The sequence below is a fragment of the Haliotis rufescens genome, unplaced genomic scaffold (assembly GCF_023055435.1).
Source record: "Haliotis rufescens isolate VD_foot unplaced genomic scaffold, xgHalRufe1.0.p SCAF_5, whole genome shotgun sequence".
In the NCBI taxonomy this organism is placed as follows: domain Eukaryota; kingdom Metazoa; phylum Mollusca; class Gastropoda; order Lepetellida; family Haliotidae; genus Haliotis; species Haliotis rufescens.
Genome location: NW_025964223.1, coordinates 11,026,794 through 11,045,119, shown reverse-complemented (window position 1 = coordinate 11,045,119; position 18,326 = coordinate 11,026,794). Strand labels below are relative to the sequence as shown.

Here is an 18,326-nt window from a genome sequence, read left to right as displayed (position 1 = left end):
TCATGCTGTGATACAGTTCAACTCACTCAAAGCACATTTAAAGAAGAACCAGGGCGAGCACTGATAGCAAGACTGAACTTGACAAAAATACATATAAACATGGAATAAACAGTTGAACTATTCAGTGGCTGATTTCTACACGTAGCAAAGTGACCAAAATACTTTCAAAGAATGCTGGTTTAGGTGATTGGCTGACGTCTTCCATCACTTAAAATTTTGATCTTATATCTCAGCATACAACCCTAAATATACGGTACTTTGTCTGCAAACTCAAAGTTATTTATGATGTACATATTTCAATCTAGAAGGCTATGGTCAGCCTTCACAATTACCAAGAGGAATAGTCCCCCTACAAGTGCCAGGCAGACTGTGTGTTTAGTACCTTGAGTGAGACAGTCTTCACTGTACTGACAGAGCAAGGCAGGCCCAGAGTAATGGCAGGGAGTCTGCCAGTAGGAATTACTCACCACTCTCAGTGTTTGTGTCATCCACTACCACCACCATGTTCTGCAGACTGTCCACCCTCTTCTGCTGCTTCTCCAGGGATTCCTGGATCCGCTACAACATACAGGGACCACATGCACAAAGTGATCTTAATGCTGAGTCTAGCATAGCTTTCATAGTTCTACAGAGATTCCTGAATCTGCTACAACAGGACAACCACATCATACAGGGACCATGTGCACAAAGTGATCTCAATGCCTAGACTATCATAGCTTTCACACTTCTTCAGAGATTCCTGAATCCTCTGCCACAGGACATCCACATCATACAAGGGGCCACGTTCACAAAATGATCTTAATACTAAGGCTCTCATAGCTCTCAAACTTTGACAGAGATACCTGAATCCTCTACAACAGGACAACCACATCATACAGGGACCACATGCACAAAGTGATCTCAATGCTGACTATCATATCTCTCAAACTCCTACAGAAATTCCTGGATCTGCTACAACAAACATGGACATCCACATATATGAACCATGTGCACAAAGTGATCTCAATGCCAAGACTATCATAGCTTTCACACTTCTCCAGAGATTCCTGGATCCCCTACAACAGGATATCCACATCATACAGGGACCATGTGCACAAAGTGATCTCCATGCCAAGACTATCATAGCTCTCATACTTCTCCAGGGATTCCTGAATCCTCTACAACAGGACAACCACATCATACAGGGACCACATGCACAAAGTGATCTCAATGCTGAGACTATCATATCTCTCAAACTCCTACAGAAATTCCTGGATCTGCTACAACAAACATGGACATCCACATATATGAACCATGTGCACAAAGTGATCTCAATGCCTAGACTATCATAGCTTTCACACTTCTCCAGAGATTCCTGGATCCCCTACAACAGGATATCCACATCATACAAGGGGCCACGTTCACAAAATGATCTTAATACTAAGGCTCTCATAGCTCTCAAACTTTGACAGAGATACCTGAATCCTCTACAACAGGACAACCACATCATACAGGGACCACATGCACAAAGTGATCTCAATGCTGAGACTATCATATCTCTCAAACTCCTACAGAAATTCCTGGATCTGCTACAACAAACATGGACATCCACATATATGAACCATGTGCACAAAGTGATCTCAATGCCAAGACTATCATAGCTTTCACACTTCTCCAGAGATTCCTGGATCCCCTACAACAGGATATCCACATCATACAGGGACCATGTGCACAAAGTGATCTCCATGCCAAGACTATCATAGCTCTCACACTTCTCCAGGGATTCCTGAATCCTCTACCACAGGATATCCACATCATACAGGGGCCACGTTCACAAAATGATCTTAATATTAAGGCTACCATAGCCCTCAAACTTCGACAGAGATACCTGGATTATCTTTAAAAATTGATATAGCTTTATTGCTGGAATAAACAATCATGGATGTCTTACTTTGTGTTCACTGACTTGTCGCTTTATGGAGTCGAGATCGGAGCCGAGCGGCTCCTGCTGGTTGATGCGCTCCTCCATCTGGGCCAGCCAACTGGCCAGCTCATCCAGCTGCTGCTGCTGCAGGTCCATCAGCACCTGCTGCAATCTGCAACACAGAGGGCAGTACTAGTACTGGGAGCACACACAGCATCTGGAGTCTTACAGAGGGCAGTACTAGTACTGGGAGCACACACAGCATCTGGAGTCTTACAGAGGGCAGTACTAGTACTGGGAGCATACAGCATCTGGAGTCTTACAGAGGACAGTACCAGTACTGGGAGCACACACAGCATCTGGTGTCTTACAGAGGGCAGTACTAGTACTGGGAGCACACAGCATCTGGAGTCTTACAGAGGGCAGTACTAGTACTGGGAGCCCACACAGCATCTGGAGTCTTACAGAGGGCAGTACTAGTACTGGGAGCATACAGCATCTGGAGTCTTACAGAGGGCAGTACTAGTACTGGGAGCACACACAGCATCTGGAGTCTTACAGAGGGCAGTACTAGTACTGGGAGCACACAGCATCTGGAGTCTTACAGAGGGCAGTACTAGTACTGGGAGCACACACAGCATCTGGAGTCTTACAGAGGGCAGTACTAGTACTGGGAGCATACAGCATCTGGAGTCTTACAGAGGGCAGTACTAGTACTGGGAGCACACACAGCATCTGGAGTCTTACAGAGGGCAGTACTAGTACTGGGAGCACACACAGCATCGAGAGTCTTACAGAGGGCAGTACTAGTACTGGGAGCACACACAGCATCTGGAGTCTTACAGAGGGCAGTACTAGTACTGGGAGCATACAGCATCTGGAGTCTTACAGAGGGCAGTACTAGTACTGGGAGCACACACAGCATCTGGAGTCTTACAGAGGGCAGTACTAGTACTGGGAGCACACACAGCATCTGGAGTCTTACAGAGGGCAGTACTAGTACTGGGAGCACACACAGCATCTGGAGTCTTACAGAGAGCAGTACCAGTACTGGGAGCACACACAGCATCTGGAGTCTTACAGAGGGCAGTACTAGTACTGGGAGCACACACAGCATCTGGAGTCTTACAGAGGGCAGTACCAGTACTGGGAGCACACACAGCATCGAGAGTCTTACAGAGGGCAGTACTAGTACTGGGAGCACACAGCATCTGGAGTCTTACAGAGGGCAGTACTAGTACTGGGAGCACACACAGCATCTGGAGTCTTACAGAGGGCAGTACTAGTACTGGGAGCACACACAGCATCTGGAGTCTTACAGAGGGCAGTACTAGTACTGGGAGCACACACAGCATCTGGAGTCTTACAGAGGGCAGTACCAGTACTGGGAGCACACACAGCATCGAGAGTCTTACAGAGGGCAGTACTAGTACTGGGAGCACACACAGCATCTGGAGTCTTACAGAGGGCAGTACTAGTACTGGGAGCACACACAGCATCTGGGCCCACTTGCACAGAACAATCTTAGTTACAATCGATCTTAGGCGGCTACAATCAACTTTACAATCACCCTACAATTGTCCCATTCCACTTGCACAAACCGATCTTAGCGCGATTGTAAGACGGCTTGGAGTTAAGATCGCGATCTTAACTAAGATTGAAATCTTCAATGGTGGAGGTACAAATATCTTAAACTAGACTCCTGTCTATGGTTGTCTGCAAACGCGCAAATCTTGCTGCGCATACAACGTGTGGAACCGGTTACGACATACAACACGTACCTCCCTCCACGCACCTTGCACAGTTGAAAGGTCTCAACTATTTGAAGGAAACTATAATTAGAATGTTGGTCTATAGATTTAGTGACATTCTTATTATGAAAGTAAAAATAGAAAATAATAATAGATCTCTATGTCCAAATAACATAACAGGTAAATGTATGATCGTCATCTATTTGGGGGAGCTTTCCGTAAAATCCTAAATACATGTATATCCTTCATGTTTTAGTTTTGTGGCTATTACAAAGGATGTTATGACACCCTTTTCAAAAAAACAGTAAGACGGGAGATTTCAAGAATGCATGTACGGGAAATAAGAATAATGTTTCAAGAAAGAAGTTGTTTAATATATATTCATTTGGTATTAATTATATTTTTTAAAAAGTGTGAATTTTACTTTTGCTATTTATGGGATATTTTACACAAATTTCAAATGTCTCATCATGTGTATTTGCTTGTTTGATGAATATTTGTATTAGTTTCTTATAAATTCAGATATTACAACCGCTCGTGACTGCCCCACTCGATTTTAGATATAAACGTATGATTTTGCACTTCAACTTGTGTTTCCTTGTAGATTAATTTAATGATAAACTAAAGACAAAATAACTGACACGAATGTGACCCAAAAGATATACAAGGGGAGCTCGGCGGTTCTACAACATTAATACACTGGGCAAGGTAGATTCTACGATACTTATACAAAGGGAAACCACTCCCATCTAGAATATAAACTATGATTAGCTGCCCTTGATTTATCTTAAAGGTCACGGACGTTACAAATCGCTTGCAGACGACTTAGGTTTTATCCTTCCCTTGATAAGGTATGTTGTTTTAGACTTCTTTCAGCATTGACACGGGTGGGAATAGTACTTTTAACTATCGACTCGATAGTTATGTGGTTCACTATCTCAATTAACGATATTTTTTACGTTAAATCTGTGGTGCGGTCTTCGTGTTGTTGAAGTGTCGATTCGAATCATAAAATCTAACAAAATAAAGAGGCAGTGTTTGATCATAAAGCAGATTATTAATGTGGAACTGGCCCTGTCTTGCACGCCATTTTGTCAGGGACTACAACGATCTTAGCTACTTAAGATTGGTCTGGACCAATTGTAAGTTTCGATTGTAGCTTACAATGATCTTAACCTACAATCGCTTTGTGCAAGTGGATGGCGATTGTAGCGGAAGCCTAAGATCGCGATCTTAAGGATTTACAATAATTGTAGCGCTAAGATCGCTTTGTGCAAGTGGACCCTGGAGTCTTACAGAGGACAGTACTAGTACTGGGAGCACACACAGCATCTGGAGTCTTACAGAGGGCAGTACTAGTACTGGGAGCACACACAGCATCTGGAGTTTTACAGAGGGCAGTACTAGTACTGGGAGAATAAACAACATCAACAGTACTAGTACTGACAGCAAATGTAACATCTGGAGTCTGTAACATGGAGTACAGTATTGATACTTGGAGCCTAAATAAACAGAGACAACACAATTTCATTGGGTTTTGATATTTGTTGAAAGGGGAACACTGATGGGTATATTACAGTTTCATGAAATTATACTGTCCACTCATCCAAAAGTCAGCTAGGAAACAATGATGTTGCTTGTTCTACACAATCTGATCAGAAACATGTTGCTGTTTCATATTACCCAAGGCAAATAACCAGGTTTCTGTTCAACGCAGAAACAAATACCCGGCATCTCCGCAAAATGGAATGTCAATGTTATAGATACATTAAACAAAATATATTTTCTTCCAACAAGAAAAATCATCCATAAAATATATCATTTAGTATCCACCCACATGTGAAACAGACAGTTTATTCTTCAATCATTTTCAATCATTCCGAGAAGGAACTCAAGGATGTAATTACAGACATTGTAACTTCAAAGATGAATGTTTACCTACATCCAAAACACATCTGAACCCCCTATCTCATTGACGTCTGCCACCGAGATCTCTCCATGTTTCACATACACCACACAGGCATAGTCAGACAAGATGCTTCAGCGAATGGATTCTGTCTGAGTACACCCCATCTGGTGCTGAAGTGTTTCCATGCCACACTCCAGCGCTGTGAAAACTTAGCATTACATCACTGCCACAAGCTAATTTGCTTGACTAGATTTTTCTCTTGATTGTAAACAAATACACTTAATCGGAGATCAGAGCCAATAAAAAGAAATTGCCTTCGACAAAAATTACATTGTTGCAAGGCGTTTTCTAAAAATATATTCAGGGTCATAGTTTTAATTAGTTAAATATCCAGTTTAGCTGTTGAAACTGAAAAAATATCTAATCTCCATACAAAATCGCACCAACAGGCTTGCTGACTTGGTTGATGCATGTCATCGAACCCAAATGAGTGGATTGATGCTCATGATATCAATCACTGGACTGTCTGGTCCAGACTCGATTATTTACAGCCCGCACTCATATAGCTGGAATATTGCTGAGTGTGGCGTTAAACAACAAACCAACAAAATCCCAGGCCTCCCAAGAATATCAAATGTTTGTTACCTTACATAGCCAAAATGTCTTAAATGATGTTATATACTGTATGCCATGATCCGAAATTCAAAAACTCTCCAAACAATGGAAACTAAGAATTCCATAATTCAACATATATTTCACACAAGTCTTTTGCACACAATAATGTAATATTTCAATTCAAAGCATAAACCAAATTCATCAAATATAAAAAAATATAATCCCTTTTTCATTCTAAAGAACACTAATCACACTTACAACAACCATGAAGTTCATCATCATTCAAAAAATAAACTTCTGTCTTGTTCAAAGGAGTGCAAGACCATCAACGCCTTGATAAGATTTTATGCACTAAATATCAAACATTAGCAGCACTTATAAATACTGGCAGCAAGGTGTTGGCGCCATGCCGCCACGCCAGCAGGTGAGGGTCCCACAACACAGTATAGGGTAGGATGCCTGTTGGTTCACTCAGATCTCTGACAAGAACCACTTCTACTGCTGCTCTGTCAGCAGGGTATAAATGTTGCATTGCCAACCCAGCAGCTGCCAGTTCAATGTCCCCATTAATACTTGGGAGAAGTTATTTTTTTGGCAGCATTTACCGAAAGACCTAATTTTCCCTTGAGCTGTAGGAATAAAAGCGTTTGGATCGAAGATGTTAGAGAAGAATACATCTAATGCTTTTCTCAACTCCTGTCCCGACAGACGAGTGCATTAAGTTTCTGACACTGACAGGTAGCAGTTTTCAAACGAATTGTAAGGGACACTTTGTTCTTATCATCAGACCATAGTGAAGTAACTATGGAAGTGTGAATGGTGTTTAATGCTGCGGTCAGCAATAGTCCATCTATATCACATTGGACTGTAAATAATCAAGACTGGACAAGGCAAACCAGTAACTGGTAACATGAGTAGCAATCCACGCCATCGAAGAATGATGATCAGGTATCTGGTCGCCTCCCACACAAAGCAATCTGACCTGTGTGGGTCCTCATGGAGTGGCTACAACAGTTTGTTGGCGACCAATGTTGGTCCTCATGGAGTGGCTACAACAGTTTGTTGGCGACCAATGTTGGTCCTCATGGAGTGGCTACAACAGTTTGTTGGCGACCAATGTTGGTCCTCATGGAGCGGCTACAACAGTTTGTTGGCGACCAATGTTGGTCCTCATGGAGTGGCAAGCAACAGTTTGTTGGCGACCTATTCTAATGTGCGTTCTCATGGGTGTCGGCAACCTATTCTAATGTGTGTCCTCATGGAGTGGCAAGCAACAGTTTGTTGGCGACCTATTCTAATGTGTGTCCTTATGGGTGTCGGCGACCTATCCTAATGTGCATCCTCATGGAGTGACAAGCAACAGTTTGTTGGGGACCAATGTGTGTCCTGACGGAGTGGCAAGCAACAGTTTGTTGGCGACCTATTCTAATGTGTGTCTTCATGGAGTGGCAAGCAACAGTTTGTTGGCGACCAATGTGGGTCCTCATGGAGTGACAAGCAACAGTTTGTTGGCGACCCATTCTAATGTGTGTCTTCATGGGTGTCGGCGACCTATTCTAATGTGTGTCCTCATGGAGTGACAAGCAACAGTTTGTTGGCGACCCATTCTAATGTGTGTCTTCATGGGTGTCGGCGACCTATTCTAATGTGTGTCCTCATGGAGTGACAAGCAACAGTTTGTTGGCAACCAATGTGTGTCCTCATGGAGTGACAAGCAACAGTTTCTTGGCGACCTATGTATGTCCTCATGGAGTGACAAGCAACAGTTTGTTGGCAGCCAATGTGTGTCCTCATGGAGTGACAAGCAACAGTTTGTTGGCGACCAATCTGGGTCCTCATGGAGTTACAAGCAACAGTTTGTAGGCGACCATTGTGTGTCCTCATGGAGTGGCAAGCAACAGTTTGTTGGCGACCAATCTGGGTCCTCATGGAGTGGCAAGCAACAGTTTGTTGGCGACCAATGTGTGTCCTCATGGAGAGGCAAGCAACAGTTTGTTGGCGACCATTGTGTGTCCTCATGGAGTGGCAAGAAACAGTTTGTTGGCAACCAATGTGTGTCCTCATGGAGTGGCAAGCAACAGTTTGTTGGCAGCCAATGTGTGTCCTCATGGAGTGGCAAGCAACAGTTTGTTGCAAGCCAATGTGTGTCCTCATGGAGAGGCACCTAACAGTTTGTTGGTGACCTATTCTAATGAGTGCATGTCTTCATGGAATGACAAGCAACAGTTTGTTGGCGACATATGTGGGTCCTCATGGAATGACAAGCAACAGCTTGTTGGGGACCTATGTGTGTCCCCATGGAGTGACAAGCAACCGTTTGTTGGCGACCAATGTGTGTCCTCATGGACTGACAAGCAACAGTTTGTTGGCGACCAATGTGTGTCATGGAGTGACAAGCAACAGTTTGTTGGTGACCTATGTGGGACCTCATGGGATGACAAGCAACAGTTTGTTGGCGACATATGTGGGTCCTCATGGAATGACAAGCAACAGTTTGTTGGGTTGACATGACTGTGACACTGTCACATACAGTAAGAAACAAATTCAGTTGTTGAAATAGCAAACTTGACGTTTTAATGTTCACTGGAGTGAGTGCATGTCTTACTGACGTTGGAATCTGCAGTCAAATATCTCTGTCGTCAAATACCGGTGGCATGTACATAGTCAGGAATAGATGACATACAGTCAGCAGCCAGGTCACAGAGTGCAACGACAGTTAGATCTGATGACAATCATAGGTTATTTGGGTGCCCTTTGAGGGAGCAAGTGAGTGAGTGAGGTTTTACGCCGCTTTTAGCAATATTCCAGCAATATCATGGCAGGGGACACCAGAAATGGGCTTCACACATTGTGTCCATGTGGGGAATCGAACCCGGGTCTTCAGGCGTGACGAGCAAACGCTTTAACCACAAGGCTACCAGACCTCCTCCTGAGGAAGCAAGAAACCCTTCATGATGGCCGACTAATTCTGTAGTCATACATTATAGTAGGTGTCAAATATTTTGTACAATGAGCTCACACGAGGCCACCATACAGTCTTCAAATTTGTAAATGTTGACACTTAAATCTTTATGGCTACCATCAGATCTAATCCACTAATCAAACCCGTATGACACACTTTCCAAAATGCGATGTCCTTGTAGTGAATTATTTTCAATGATTATTTAATGACTACCAGCAATGAAAACAAGGTTTTTTTGTGTGATTTCATCAAATATTCAGAGCATTACAGACACTTTTATCACAAATCAATGGCCCCGCAACACCACAGATCCTTTGAAGTCTGATGGGTTGGAGTGTGCAGCATATTGACGGAGTACTTGGCATAAACAAAGACAAGGATTAAAACTACACTATCTTCCTGTGATTTGTTATTTCTAACCAGCTAATTACAAATAAAGACAAGAAAGGAGTACTCAATTTATAGGGACAACATATCCTGTACTGGCAGGATTTATCAATCAAATAATGAGTGAGTTTGGTTTAACACTGCCTTGAACAGTATGTCATCATGGTGTGTCAGCTTGTAGTTTTTGTAAAATCTGAAGTGATGCCGATTTTCATGTTTACCACTTTCAGGTGAAACCCACAGCACGGGTTTGGCGCTGACAAATCTAGAAACATAACCAGGGCAAACTGGAATCCGAACCGACAATCATAAGTAGCTGTTGTGCCTAAAGGACATACTCACCATGTCTAATTACGATGCCTTTTACGACAGTGCAACCTTATCAATAATAAAAATCCTGCTTTATTTCTCTCATTTATATTCTAGATAGGAGTAGCTTCTAATGAGCAAAATGGGAACTAACTCTGAAGCAGCGTGATTGCAACAGTCAGCAATATGCATCTGTATCTATTTTACATAATAGAGTAAGGACAAAGCAAACCAATGGTTGATATTATGAGCAACATCCCACGTCATCAGGGTATCATCACACACAAAAATCACAAAATTCACAGGATCACATAATGTTTTAGTTTCTTGTTTTGTCTCTTTGTCTCAGCAATATTCTAGCATTATTCTAGTCTATAAATAATTAAGTCAGGACCAGACAAACCAGTGATTGTTATTGTGAGCAACAATCCACACAATTTGGATACGAAGACATCCTGTCAACCAAGTCCCCAATCCGGATGACTTGATGCAGTTTATCAGTAAGCACAGTCTCCAGTAAGCACAGTTTGCCAGAGATTAACTCTAACCAGGGTCTGGGTTACTTTGCAAGAGTGAGTGAGTGAGTTAGAGTGTACTGCTTTTAGCAATATTCCAGCAATATCATGGTGGGCGATACCAGAAATGGGCTTCACACATTGTACCCACGTGGGGAATCGAACACAGGGTCTTTTGCGTGACAAGCAAACGCTTTAATTAATCAATTAAAAGACAAATCACATAGATAGAAACACACTTAAAACTATGCCAACTACATCTGCCTCACACAAGGCAAGCATGACTTGATGACAGATCTACTTGATGTGCTTACTCTTATAACTGATAAACACCATTGATAATTCATTGTTTAACTACTCGCTTTGAGTGACTTGGTCCTCCTTCTGAATACCCATTGAAGGGAAGATAAGACCAGTGTTGAAACATTACTGTACACTAGGGGAACAACTGGAATGAAACCTGGACCATTCAGCATCGAGCAATTCCACGGCTGAAGCTTCACCACTGAGCTAATGCAGGCCATTTAACACTGAATTCACAATCGTGCACTGACTTGACACATCACATCCATGTAAGTGAGTGAGTGAGTGAGTGAGTGAGTGAGTGAGTGAGTGAGTGAGGGGTTAAATGCCACTTTTAACAGCATTCCTGTTATATCACGGTGTGTCAGCGTAATGTGGGAGGAAAACCCCAAGTGATGCAGGTCTCAGACGTTTACCACTTCGGTGAAACCCATGAGCATGGGTATGGTGTTGACAAACCTAAAAACATAATTGGGGCGAACCGGGATTCGAACCCACAATCATAGGTCTGGCGTGTCCATGGGACGCAACTCTGCACAGCGAATTGCGGTGCCTTAGACGACTGGGCCACCCGTGCCCCCACATCCATGTGAGGATACTGTTCAGAATATGTCCCCAGTACATCATGGGGGTCCAGATAACGAGGATTGGGTGGTCACAATGTGTAAGCTGAGTGACTGTGTTGAACCACAACAGGGTAGATCATTGCTTCCTCTATCAACCACTACCTGGCCCACGACTGATTATTTGCAAGCCATCATGATACAATACTCAAGGTTAAGTAAACATGGATTTTTCATATTACTATAGCTAATATGTCAAATTAACTACAGTCAAATGAAATTAACTGAGGGTAACTTAACTTCTTGCGTATATATTAAGTTAATATTGCTGACCATGGCGTAAAATGGCATTAACTCATATATACAACTCAAATATAGTTACTTGCGTATATATTAAGTTAATATTGCTGACCATGGCCTAAAATGGCATTAACTCATATATACAACTCAAATATAGTTACTTGCGTATATATTAAGTTAATATTGCTGACCATGGCGTAAAATGGCATTCACTCATATATATTACTCAAATAAAGTTAAAGAGCACCCAATATTTTCAGATGACTACAGTTTATCCATCTTGGCTGGTGGGTATTGCAACTCATAGCCTTCCAATTGTGGGTGTTCCTCAACTTATTTTGAGTAGTATATCAAATGGTGCATCAGCAATGATATAGTGGTGGGGGTGATAGCTGTTCTCTAATCTTGACTATCATGTCATGTTGAGTGCAAGAAATCAACCTTATCTTTACATGCAGTGAAATAGTTTACAGATTGGGGAGATGCTTAAAGCTTGTAAGTGATGAAGGAGCTCTTCCCCTGCTAATGCTACAGAGAGAATACAACCCAAGTACGTCATGTCATGCAGGGAAATATGGCCCGTATACCATGCAGTAACACTTTTAACAGCTGTGTATCTGTTGAAATTATGAATCATATTTTAAAGAGTTTTGAAAGAGGACTATTATAAGAAATGATATAAAGATTCTGACACATTTATCTATCATTAATAACATCTAAGGCTTCAAAGTAAATTGGGGAAATGAATTAGGAGGAAGGATGTTCCTGATTTCAATAGAGTGCTTCATACTTGTTATTTTCCATTGGGAGGATATTTCAATGTTCGAACTTAAGGGAGGCACCGGTTTTCTTTGGGAGAATTTGAATGTAGGGACCACATTAATTTTAAGTGTTAAAAAGTATTGACAGAGCACCCTGACATTCCTGCTAAACACTATGTAGGTCTTTGAATTGAGTGAGTGAGTGAGTGAGTGAGTGAGTGAGTGAGTGAGTGAGTGAGTGAGTGAGTTTTACGCCGCTTTTAGCAATATTCCAGCAATATCACGGCGAGGGACACCAGAAATGGGCTTCACACATTGTACCCATGTCGGGAATCGAACCCGGGTCTTCGGCGGGACGAGCGAACGCTTAGACCACTAGGCTACCCGACTGCCCCGAGTGAGTGAGTGAGTGAGTGAGTGAGTGAGTGAGTGAGTAGGATCATATTTCACTTTTTGCAATATTCCAGCAAAATACCCTAAAAGGGTACACTAAAAATGTTTCACAAATTATACCCATACTGGAATCAAACCCAGGTGTTTGATGTGACGAGCTGACACTTTAACCACTAGGCCACCTGATTGCACAGTTTTTATAAGTAGTTTGTGAAGATAGATGTGATCCAGAGACTGTCTTAATATCTATAAACACATGCACCCTCCCCATCTTGTCCCAGCTCTACTCCAACTTTCAAATAAAACTGTATTTCATTAATTTTTAACATCGCCTAGTTTTTAATTTACATTCTTTGACAAAACAATATTTCAGGCACATTTCCTTTATGAGGGCACCACCCCCCTTTTGGTAGCCGGATGCTGATCCCTGTTAAGTGGTATTATGTATGCTGCAGTGTTGTAACTGGATGTTATGAAATATGTTATGCCAATATTTCATGGATGAAATTCAATTTTTCTGCTTTTTTTTAAAGCTTTACACTGAATAAATAAAATATATTTAGCCCAAAGCTTATAAGCATGCATGGTCATGCATTCAATGTAAAAATCCCAGTCTAGTTTACTTCACCAGCTGTGCTCACTGATAGGACTCGAGAGTTCTTGGATGCCAAGACAAAATAATTAGCATGCTGTAACCTGGAGAAACCCCACTAAACCCCCATATCTTATCGCTCATAATATCAATGTACAAACAAAATTAACGTGTGATTATTTCTCAAAATCTTAAGTGTACAGACAACTTTGCACTGACACTGCACAATGTACTGATATCAAACTGACAGATCAATCTGACGCATAACTATACGATGTCCAGTGGTACATTTCCTGTACCAACTTCCTCGTCTGAGAGGGTGTTATCAGCTACATCAGGTGCCCCCCAGACACTGTAGTTACCTGGCTGGCCAAGCATGTACATAGCAACTCCATCAACTGATAAACCTAGCCCTATACAGCAATACGGCTGTCAAGAAACTGATGACTTTGTTATTAAAGATGGTGGCCCTGATTATTCAACAGACTGCAGTTTATGCCCATGTTCTATGGGAACAGGTGGGTGACTGTCAATCTCAGACTATACATACCATGAAATTTGGTTTGGTTTTGGTTTGTTGTTTTAGGCCGCACTCAGCAATATTCCAGCTATATGACGGCGGTCTGTAAATAATCGAATCTGGACCAGACAATCAAGTGATTTCCATCATGAACATCGATCCACGCAATTGGGATCAATGACATGCATCAACCAAGTCAGCGAGCCTGACCACCCGATCCCGTTAGTCGCCTTTTACGACAAGCATAGTCGCCTTTTATGGCAAGTATGGGTTGCTGAAGACCTATTCTACCCTGGAATCTTTACGGGTCCCATGAAATTAGGAAACAGATGGCTGAATTATAGAGATATCTCAGACTATGAGCTGGAGAATATACTGACATTTGGATTGCAGGATAATAGCGTTGTTCCCGAGTCTCAGCAGGTTTAATCTTTGAGAATATGATTTTAGGTCAAGCTATTGTTCTGTGTGCACAAATGAGAATCAAATAATATTTTAAGCTCACTTTTTCAATAAAAAGCAAGTCAATAAATACCTTCCGATCAATATGTCACTGTCACTAACATGGAGAATGGACTCTGATGATGACAGTATCGGTGTGACATACAATGGGGGCAGAGCACCCAATCTACAGATTATCCCTGAGTTCACACTTTGACATGCTATAATCTATTCCCTAATCTTCACACCTGCAGATTTAGGCTAATCTGATTATAATAAGAACTCAGTGCTGATAATCTGCTTTCCATGAACTATCAGACATAAGTAAAAGGGGCTTCACCATTCACGATGTCAAAGTTATAGCATAGTAGACTCGTCCAGCATTGAAAGTATTTGTTTCGTGCAGTGCGAGCAATATAAACGAAGGTGGGTAGGCAAGGAGTTTTTATTTTTTAATCCACACCATTAGATGTTTACAATGGACAGACAGACGACGATTTGAGGCGCATATACATAAAAAAAAAATAACAAAATGCTTTTGAAAAGTTTTTTTCAGTCAGATCTATTTAGCAGGGTGGGGAGAGTCACAAAACCAAGTGTTTTTTTCCATTGTGACTGTGTGATGTAAACAGTTAGTTGTTGGTTGGTTGGTTTGTTGTTTAACGCCGCACTCAGCAATATTCCAGCTATATGACGGCGGTCTGCAAATAATCGAGTCTGGACCAGACAGTCAAGTGATTGATATCATGAGCATCGATCCACGCAATTGGGATCGATGACATGCATCAACCAAGTCAACAAGCCTGACCACCCGATCCCGTTAGTCGCCTTTTACGACAAGCATAGTCACCTTTTATGGCAAACATGGGTTGCTGAAGACCTATTCTACCCGGGAATCTTCACAGGTCCATGTAAACAGTTCATGCCACCAGGGAAACATGACATACACAAAGTAGCAATTGTTGCCATCAAATCATCTTCAGACTAAACTTAGTCTGTATCAAGAGTTTGAGTTTCGAAATTTTTAGATGCTGATCAGCAAATTCAAGATCAACGATCGAGCAACGATCCAGATAAGGATGATCCAACTCTGCCAAGTCAAACACCCAAACCTCATTAGTAGGATGCTGAAACAAGCATAGGTGCTGCTATGCGGCCTTATTCTACATTGGGCTCCCCGAGGGGCAATATATGATATACATACCTGCTTTGTCTGTCGAGGGCCTTGAGGCGGAGGTCTTCCCACCGATTGTTCAGCAGCCCCATCTGCACACGGATCTCATTCTCCTCCTCTTCAGTGACCTTGCCCTCTGCAATGAGGTCATTTCCCTCCTTCAGGACGTTCCCAATACTGTCCTGGTGCTTGGTCAGTTCCAGCATGAACTCCTGCAAGCAGACACGTTGGCATCACAGCAGGGCCTGGGTTCGTTGGTTGGTTGGTTGTTAAACGCCGTACTCAGAAATATTCCAGCTATATGATGGCGGTCTGTTAATAATCGAGTCTGGACCAGACAATCCAGTGATTGATATCATGAGCATCGATCCACGCAATTGGGATTGATGACATGCATCAACCAAGTCAGCGAGTCTGACCACCCGATCCCGTTAGTTGCCTTTTACAACAAGCATAGTCGCCTTTTACGGCAAGCATGGTTTGCTGAAGGCCTATTAAACCCGGGAATCTTCACGGGTCGCCTGGGTTCGGATACATGGGTGGCACTTGGGTACTTGATATTTGCATGGGTGAATTTTGTGTGTGTGATATTTGGGTGGGTTGTATTTGGTTGGGTGACTTTTGGGTGGGTTGTTTGTGGGTGGGTCGTATTTGGGTGGGTGATATATGAGCAGGTTGTATTTGGATGGTTAATCTTTGGGAGGTTGATATTTTGGTGGTTGAGGTGGGGTGAGGTGAAATGGGGTTCAGGGTTTTTGCATTTATATAGCGACATGCATGCACATGTATGTGCGTTTCTGCTTGATCAAGTCTGGCTACTGTATACTGACTCTGAGCCGACCAGTCCTCGTTTTAGGCCAACAATGCCGAGTGCCAGACAGGGTAAAAACAAGTACCATCTTTTAACATCTTTTGGTATGATGCTGCATGGGACCGAACCCCCAACCTTCTGCTCTCGGGGTGGATGCCCTACCACTGGACCATGGAGGCGGTACTTTGGATGGCTGATATCTGGATGGTTGTATTTGGGGGAGTGGTATATGGGTAGGTGGTATATGGATGGGTGGTATATGGATGGATGGTATATGGATGGGTGGTATATGGATGGATGGTATTTGGATGGATGGTATATGGGTGGATGGTATATGGGTGGGTGGTATATGGATGGATGGTATATGGATGGGTGGTATATGGGTGGGTGGTATATGGATGGATGGTATATGGGTGGGTGGTATATGGATGGGTGGTATACGGATGGATGGTAAATGGATGGATGGTATATGGATGGATGGTATATGGATGGATGGTATATGGATGGATGGTAAATGGATGGGTGGTATATGGATGGATGGTATATGGATGGATGGTATATGGATGGATGGTATGTGGATGGATGGTATATGGGTGGATGGTATATGGGTGGGTGGTATATGGATGGATGGTATATGGGTGGATGGTATATGGGTGGATGGTATATGGGTGGATGGTATACGGATGGATGGGTGGTATATGGATGGATGGTATATGGATGGATGGTATATGGGTGGATGGTATACGGATGGATGGTATACGGATGGATGGTATATGGATGGGTGGTATATGGATGGATGGTATATGGATGGATGGTATATGGATGGATGGTAAATGGATGGGTGGTATATGGATGGATGGTATATGGATGGATGGTAAATGGATGGATGGTATATGGATAGATGGCATATGGATGGATGGTATATGGATGGATGTTATATGGATGGGTGGTATATGGATGGATGGTATATGGATGTGTGGTATATGGATGATGGTATATGGGTGGGTGGTATATGGATGGATGGTGTATGGGTGAATGGTATATGGATGGATGGTATATGGATGGATGGTATATGGGTGGGTGGTATATGGGAGAGTGGTATATGGATTGATGGTATATTGGTGGGTGGTATACAGGTGGCTGGTATATGGCTGGGTGGTATATGGATGGCATATGAAATTTGTATTGGTGGTATTAAGGTTACTGGTATTTGGCTGTGAGTTTGTGAGTGGGGCTGCACATTATTATCAGGCAGTACCCTGTTTACACAAGGGTCTTTGAGATGGTTGTGTCAATGAGTTTTTTGTATTTGGTTTACAGATACGCCAACCCAAATTACTGAGAAAATGGAAAAAAATCAAAATCAAATTATCATTTTAAAAAATATTTATAACACCACCAACTAAAAAAAGTGTCTGTAAAGATTATGCAAAAATATTTTATAGTCTTGCAACGCAGTAAGGATATGACATTGGTATCAAAACTCACTACTGATTAAGTGACAAAGCAGTATTGAGAGTAAAGGGATAAAGCTCCAGCCAGATCCATGTTCCTTGCCATGTGCTCTAAAGCCAAATGGCAGTTTACTCTCGTTTGTACTTCCAGGTGCAAATCGGATTATTTCCCCACAAAGTGCCAGTTAAACACAATTTGCCAGAAATTCCCCCCTCTACCAAACTCAATTTATTGGTGAATAATCTGTAAACCAACAAAAATAAATACAAAAGAGACTTAATTTAGCTTAATTTAACATTTTGCTCAATCAGATTGTCAGGATAAATAACTGTACCAACAGCGTGTATTCATGACAAGTTGTCCCTTGCTGTCAGATGTGCAAGCGGACGTACCTCATGTTCATTAAACTGTTTCTTGACACTGTAGACGAGGTGTCCAATGGAGGCTTGTTTCTCGATGACCTCCTCCGCCTCCAGCAGCCAGGTGAGGACGTTCTCCAGGGCGTCCTGGTAGGACAGGAGGTCAGAGGACGTGGTGCTCATCGTGCTGTGTCGACTCTCAGAGCTGCTCATGGACATCGCCGACTGCAATACAAATAGCAATCTTACATCATCTTCCAAATTCAAAAGCATAATAGAAATAATACAAAGTTTAATATCCAG

General features: G+C 42.4%; 1 protein-coding gene across 8 annotated transcripts in view; it reads right to left on the bottom strand.

Annotated features, from left to right (window-relative positions):
- The window catches only part of LOC124111021 (dystrophin-like), a 480,101-nt gene that overhangs the window by 303,414 nt on the left and 158,361 nt on the right, over positions 1 to 18,326 (bottom strand). For all 8 annotated transcript variants that reach the window (XM_048383638.1, XM_048383637.1, XM_046470561.2 and 5 more), the window contains 4 exons: positions 18,057 to 18,248; positions 15,429 to 15,610; positions 1,931 to 2,075; positions 468 to 558 (listed from right to left, as the gene is read on the bottom strand). In XM_048383638.1, coding sequence (XP_048239595.1) covers positions 468 to 558; positions 1,931 to 2,075; positions 15,429 to 15,610; positions 18,057 to 18,248 — 610 coding nt within the window. The remainder of the gene's footprint in view (positions 1 to 467; positions 559 to 1,930; positions 2,076 to 15,428; positions 15,611 to 18,056; positions 18,249 to 18,326) is intronic.